This window comes from Aotus nancymaae, unplaced genomic scaffold (genome assembly GCF_030222135.1).
Source record: "Aotus nancymaae isolate 86718 unplaced genomic scaffold, 86718_ANA_hifiasm-v0.15.2.pri h1tg000057l, whole genome shotgun sequence".
Lineage (NCBI taxonomy): Eukaryota > Metazoa > Chordata > Mammalia > Primates > Aotidae > Aotus > Aotus nancymaae.
The window spans coordinates 67,447,768-67,454,851 of NW_026988471.1; the positions used below are offsets into that span (position 1 = coordinate 67,447,768).

At 41.8% G+C, this 7,084-nt stretch overlaps 1 protein-coding gene across 3 annotated transcripts in view; it reads left to right on the forward strand.

Moving 5' to 3' along the window:
* Positions 1 to 800: 800 nt before the first annotated feature.
* The window catches only part of ARHGAP25 (Rho GTPase activating protein 25), an 85,033-nt gene continuing 78,749 nt past the window's right edge, over positions 801 to 7,084 (forward strand). For all 3 annotated transcript variants that reach the window (XM_012475600.2, XM_012475601.2, XM_012475602.2), the window contains exon 1: positions 801 to 1,238. In XM_012475600.2, coding sequence (XP_012331023.1) covers positions 1,178 to 1,238 — 61 coding nt within the window. In that variant the 5' untranslated portion in view covers positions 801 to 1,177. The remainder of the gene's footprint in view (positions 1,239 to 7,084) is intronic.

The following is a 7,084-nucleotide window of genomic DNA, read 5'->3' on the forward strand; positions in this document are numbered from 1 at the left end:
TTGGAGAATGATTTGACTACCAGTGATCTGTTTCCAGGGCCCAAATACTTAATCACTAGGTTAGGCTGATCCAGTTAAACATATGAAAACTTGTCACGGAGCTGAACTAAATAGAATAGAATAAAGGTTGAATTAATGTTTGTGGTGCAACCACTCTGTGTCAAGTTCTGCACTAGATTCTTCAGCAAAACCCTTTGAGTTGTGGTTATTATCAACCCCATTTTACTGATGAGGACATTAAGGCCTCGAAAGATTCAGTTGCTTGTTAAAAGTTGAAGAGCCAGCAAATGGAAGCCCATACCCTGTATACAGCCCACACACCATGCCCTGTGTGCAATGCCAAAGAATGCTTACCATATGTGAGTGGGTCTACCTAGCTTAAGTTGATTCATTAAGTCAAATACATCAAAACCCTCCCTACATCAGGCTGAGATCACTTGCAAACTTCATCCTGAGCAGCTGGAGAGCTTGGGACATGGTCCTTACAGCAGGAAGAATGTAAAAGAAGATAACTTTGGGGGAATGCTGGTTATTTTTCTGACCATTTTTAGATGCTTGATCCATTAGGTGAGGAAGAGGAGAGCTTAGAGTTGAGGTATATGATGGGAGTCTAGACATTTTCTTTTAATTAAAACTATAGCCTTTTATAACAGAAGCACCCATTCTGGCTTTTCAAGCATTTCCAAAAACTATTTTCTCAAAACAGAGTGCTCACAATGTATCATCCTCACTGAAGAGCCACCCACTTCCTCCAATGCAAGGAAGCAGACAGTTTAAAAAAAAAAACCCTGAGAGGCAGCAGTTGTTTATCACGACCTCAACTCAGTGAGGCCTGAGATTCTTTCGAAAAGGAGCTTTGCTTCCCATGACGCAGAGGGAAGTGTCAACTGGGACATTTCTGGTAAAACTGAAAGCAAGAAAAGCAGGGTGCCAGCCCCTGTAGGACTAAGGGTTCAGGCTGGGGGATTTTGGGTGCCATCCTTAAGTGACAGATGGATGGACCTTTCATCTAAGAGAAAAGAGGAGACACGTTGGCAAATCAACCTCAAGCCTAAGATTGCTTGTGAAGCAATCATAAGGAGGAACAAAAACAGAGGGAAAGAGCGAAAAGGCAAGAAGGGCGCAAACTGTGACAGACTCACCGCTTCACTAACTACTCACCTAAACTGGAAGCAAAATGTCCCTAAAATTGCCAAGGACCTGGGATTTCAACCTGAAAGTGGAGGCTGCAAAAATAGGTACGGTTGGTGTCTTTTCGTTGCTTCTGTGATTCTTACATTTACCTCGAGCACCATTTGCATGTTGGTCTGCAGGGAGCATAGTCTACTTAAAAATGGATCTCACAGCAAATCTGAGTTTGAGGGACCATTTGCATTTAACTTGGCATGCCACCTCCAAGTTCTAAAATGCTTGGAGGAGGTTCTCTTTCATTTGGACAAAAACAGTGGGATGGAACTCCTTGTTGTGCATGATCTGGGGTACTTTGGATGATTTAAGGCTACAGATCACAAACAGAATTGTGAGTTTTTAGCATTAAAAGTATTAAAGGATAATAAAGACCTTACATAATAAATATATAATTAAAGGGACAGAATGGGAGGGTATTCTTAGATCTAAGTTGGAAAAGAGATATATTTTTTATTATTTTAAGGGAGACTGGCATATTTTCTGAGATAGTCTGACCTTTAATCCATACCCTTTCCTTCTAATGATGATGGTGATATATTAAGTTTAATCTATATATTTGTTAGGAAGTTCTTTTTATAGATTTTTTCTATTATTAAATTGGTCACAGTAATTCATGGCAGAGCCATTGGGCTGAAAACTATTGCCTACATTTATGTATCTTGCCCGTATTGTGAGATAACTTCCTTGATATTAGACATAGATAAGCATTAAGGTGTTTCTAACAACTTGGAGGAATTTTGCTTGGAACAAGGTTTATTTAGATTTGAATCTCTAATGGGGTTAAGTGTGCTACTAAAATAAGTGCTGCATTGAAAAGTCACAAGTAGAGCATTAATGATGTAGGTCTGAGAAAGGATTGGAAAGAAAACAGAGTAATCAGAAAAGTCATTTATCTTGATAACCAGGGAAGATTAGCATTCCTGAATCAAGCTATGAATGATTGTTGCTGAGGTCGGTTCAGAGAAAAGATAGTTTTCATACCTCTTACATAAGCAAGAGATTTTCCTCCTATCACTGATGTATATGTACTTGGCTAATGCTCAATTTATGTCATACAAATTCTGTGGTTCTGTTCCTTTGCAAGTGTCCTGCTTCTACATAAATAAAGTGATTTTGCCCTTTTTCCACCTGTGTTGGAACACAGGTTATTAAGGTCTTACTCTCCTTTGGTTTAAAAAACAAAAAATGTTGAGATAATTCATACTTAAATGATTTTTTTTTTTACAAATATGGAAAATTACCACACTAGAGCTCATGACTGCATATATTCAGGTCTAAGATTTGATTGCGTGAATTTCACGATTTTTACCAATGTTTCTTGAAGCGTGGTCCCATGGGTAACCTACATCAGACTCACATCAAGTGCTCGCTAAAAATGCAGATTTCTGAGCACCATCCTTACAAAATCAGAATCTCTGGAGGAAGGCCCAGGATCCTGCATTTCAACAAGCACCCCAACTTCCATCCCCACCTGATGAGGAACTCCTGCTGTAGGTACTGTGATCTATGTTCACTAGCCTCAGACAGTTATCACCTAGCTAGTACAGAGCATAGGACTTGGACTTAACTGGACGCACAATAAATAGCTGTTGGCTGAATGAATTTTAACAAGCAGATGATGTTATTGAGTATTACTTAATGAAAAAATAATAATAAGGACATAATGAAATACAGAATAACCCATGCTGCCTACAAGTTTGTCACCCTGAAGGACTGGACTACAGTAGAATGCATTTGTAAGTGTCATGTGAACTAGAATTTGGATCATGAGCTGAGTCCTCTGATGTGGAAGAGCCCTTGACTCAGTCACAGGACTTCCAGTCCCCTCTTCAGCTTCCTGTGTCCAGGTGCAACTGCAGGAACTGGCTTACCAATATATGAGAGAAACTTACCTCTATTGGGCTCTTCCCAACTAGGAGTTATGTCAGGGAAGTCGACAATCTGTGTTTTTAATGTTTTCTCAATCTAGATACCATTAATGTTTTGGGTTGGATAGTTTTTTATTGTGGGGTCTGTCCTGTGCATTGTAGGATGTTTAGCAGAATCCTTGGCCTCTACCCACTACATGGTGGTAACACCCCCTACCACTACCAGTTGTGACAAATAAAACTGTCTTTAGGCATAGCCAAGTGTTCCTTGGGGATGGGGATGGGGTTAAGGGTGTTATCTTCTTGAACTGAGAACTTTTGGAATAGATGATAACCAAAAGGGTGGATTATAAGGTCACTTGGGAATACCCAAATATTAACCCATGATTCACTCTCTAGCTCAATTTTTGGAGGCTTTTATTGAGATCTGTCCTCAGGGAGCCAGGCCATAGCTTAGGAAAGACACTAGAATGGGCACTTGGTGAAACAGCAAGACACTGACCCAGAATGTGGCCCAGGAGGGGGGCCCCAGCTTTTTTTGATGAGCTATGCTTCCAGTTTCCCTAGAATCTTGTGAGCTGGAGTGAAAGTGAAAGTCTCTGAGAGCGACGGGAAGGACTCTCCACTGTACTTCCATCTCAGAGCTGAAGGGGGTCTTGCTGGATGGCAGACTCACCTGCATCCACTACTATGAGCCTGAAAGATTTTCATGCAGTGATGAAAAATTGTCTTAGACCTTCCTGCATCTGACCTATTGATCCTGGTGAGAATAGGGGTTGGAAGAAAAAGGAAATGCAGAGCAAATAGTCTTGACTTGAGGTGGAGCCAAGAGTGCACACTTCTTCTTTTGGTTCTTTATCATCTTCAGTTTTAGAATCATGACAGCCTTTCACTGCCTTCATGCAGTTACTCAATATTTTGCTCTTTAATTTATGTATCCTTTTAACTGAATTGTCATCACTGGAGGACAGGTCCAGACTTTCTGGACCTTCAGTCCCAAGTTACAGGGCTTTCTTGAAAAAGCTACATGGCTTCCCAATGACCAGGCCAGCCTACATGAGCACGTTTTGTACCTTATTTGAACACTGAAATGCTGGTTCCCCACGTTGGGGAATCCTGAAGCCATGTAGCCCATGGTGAATTGATCTGTGCTTGTTTGATCAGCTTTCTGAACATAAGAAAGCAGTGAGAGCTTTCTTTAAGACCTAATAGTACCTGGGAAGAGCCAGGGAGAGCTACAGCGAGGCCCAGGCAGATTGTGGGGATTCCGTCACAGAGGATGGCATGGAAATTTTGTAGAGTCCCCAGACAGGAACTGAGATACAAAAGTTACAAGGAGATAAAATAATGTACACTTCTTGTGTTATGCTTTACTCATCATCCATTTTCTCTTTGAAAGCTTGTTTAAAAACCAAAAGTCATTTTGCAAAAAAAAAAATTATAGGTCTGGCAGCCAAATGTGAAGACAGTCCTGCTGGGTATACAGTTCAGTGGGGGCAGAGACAAGGAAATAAAACTGCAAAGCGGTGAGAGAGGTGCTGTGATGAGAACAGCTATGGGAGCCCCAGATAGTACCTAAGAGGAATTCTGGCCCTGCCACCCCTGTTCCCATCACTGCCATTCAACTTCTTTAAGATACAGGTGCAGATGTTCTCCAGTGGGCCCCACATCTTTCCCACAGTGATTTTCCTGCACATTGTGTCTACGTTTTTGGAGAAGCAGAAGGCTTTGTACTATGTATAGCTCCTCTGCATGATGGAATTAAATGGAAAGTCTTTATGATCTGGCCCTGCTTACCTGCCCACCTCTCTCTTGCCACCTCCCCTTCACCTGATGCACACTGGAGACTTCAGCCACAACCTCCCTTCTGCAGCTTCCAGCTCTTTCTCATCAGCCTGGAGCCCTCTCTCCATCTGGGGCTCCCTTACCACCACACAGTTCCTACTCAAACTTTGGTCACAATGTAAACATCTTGTCCATGGGGAGTCTCTAGGTCTTCTGATCACTGGAGAGAGAGTATAGCAATCCTTTCCCAGATCATTTAAACAGAGAAGTTTACAGCTCTCAACACTATGGACTTCCTTTGAGATAAGAGACATGAACATTTCTGGACATGCAGATATGAGTCAACCCCACAACCAACTGATCCTTTGGCTTTTGAACAAAATGAATTGTTCTTAATGAAGTATGTAACACCAGCACTCTAGGCCCTCACTGGGGAGAATAATCTTAAATTGCCTGAAGAAAGGAGCTAAATTGTCCATTCACTCTTCTTGATAAAAATGGGAAAGAGAATAGGAGGTGTGGTATAGGAAAGTGTGCATGAGCTTGGGACTCTGCTCTAAACAGCAGTGAATCTGGGGCAAGTTGCTTAGCTTCTACAGATGAGACTAGTAACACATATGCGGAGAGGAGAAAATATTTCATGCATATGACATATGTTAGGTGCTCAGCAAACATCTGTTTCCTTTCTTTGTAGAAAGTCTAATTTCCAACCCCAGATCAGACTAGAGGCTGTACTTGGACTACATTATCTCGCAACCCTCACAGAATAGGGCTCACTGAGTTGTCCTTTAATGGTGCATCCTCAGTTTATATCTTTCCTGCAAATAATGATTTCATGAAATCTGCTCCTAATTGCACTGGAAAAAAATGAGAATGAAGAATGGACAATGCCAGTGACTTCTATGTATACCTTTATGTGAGAAAGTTACTTGGGAATTCAGTGCTCAGAAAGTAACTTGTCTTCTTTGAGGGACTACAGTGCTTCCTCCTTTCTAGTAAGACAGGAGTGCAACTTACTGTGTTTTCCACTTTGTCTTGGCTGCCAGAAAGCTGAGCTAAATTTGAAGCTCAGTCACAACTTCTAACGCCCATTCGATTAGCATACTTTTAGTCTTTGCATTTGATAAGAGTTTATATGTTCATTGCAAATCATTTCCATACTATTTTAAGATTTTATTTTTTAAAAATACAGATGGGTGTGGGTGTCACTATGTTGCCCAGGCTGGTCTCGAACTCCTGGGCTCAAGCAGTCCTCCTGCCTCATCCTCCCAAAGTGCTGGGATTACAGGCATGAGCCACCACACTCAGCTTCAGATTTCATAGTTTTTAGTAGTGACTGAACATTACAGTTTATCTAAGAAGAGTTCAAGGAAAGGCCGGGCGCGGTGGCTCAAGCCTGTAATCCCAGCACTTTGGGAGGCCAAGGCAGGTGGATCACGAGGTCAAGAGATCGAGACCATCCTGGTCAACATGGTGAAACCCCGTCTCTACTAAAAATACAAAAAATTAGCTGGGCATGGTGGCGCATACCTGTAATCGCAGCTACTCAGGAGGCTGAGGCAAGAGAATTGCCTGAACCCAGGAGGCGGAGGTTGCGGTGAGCCGAGATCGCGCCATTGCACTCCAGCCTTGGTAACAAGAGCGAAACTCCGTCTAAAAAAAAAAAGAAGAGTTCAAGGAAGATTAAAATGCTGAAAGTTATTTCCTTTAGTTCATAAAGTAAAACACAATTCTATGACCACAAATATTCCTTCCCTAGAGTTACATAAAATTGTGAAATCTTCAGTACATTCAGACCGGTCATTTAATTTCATTCACTCATTGATTCACTCATCATAAAACATGTATTTGCTCACCTGTGTGTGATAGGTACTTAAGCAGCATTGCCCTGCTGTGCCTCTCATGCTGCGTGAGCCCCTCACCACCCTTTCATCTTTCTAAAGAAAGTGGTGCTCAACTTTGCTACCACCATATATTCTCCTGGAGCTGCGACTAACTAAGGTGAGAGCTACTGCACTCTCTCCTTTCCTTCCTGTACTACTCATCCACCCGCAAAACATGCACACATGAATCTCAGCTCTGGATGGGGCTGGCAATACCCACTGCTGGAATTCTGGCCTATGGCTGCTGAACCACTTGCTTCCTTGTTGGTTTGGAGTTTCAAAGTGAAAGAGGAAGTAGTATGATATAGAGTTCCTGAGTCTGATGTGAATACTTTTTAATATTTTTAAATAATTTTGTAA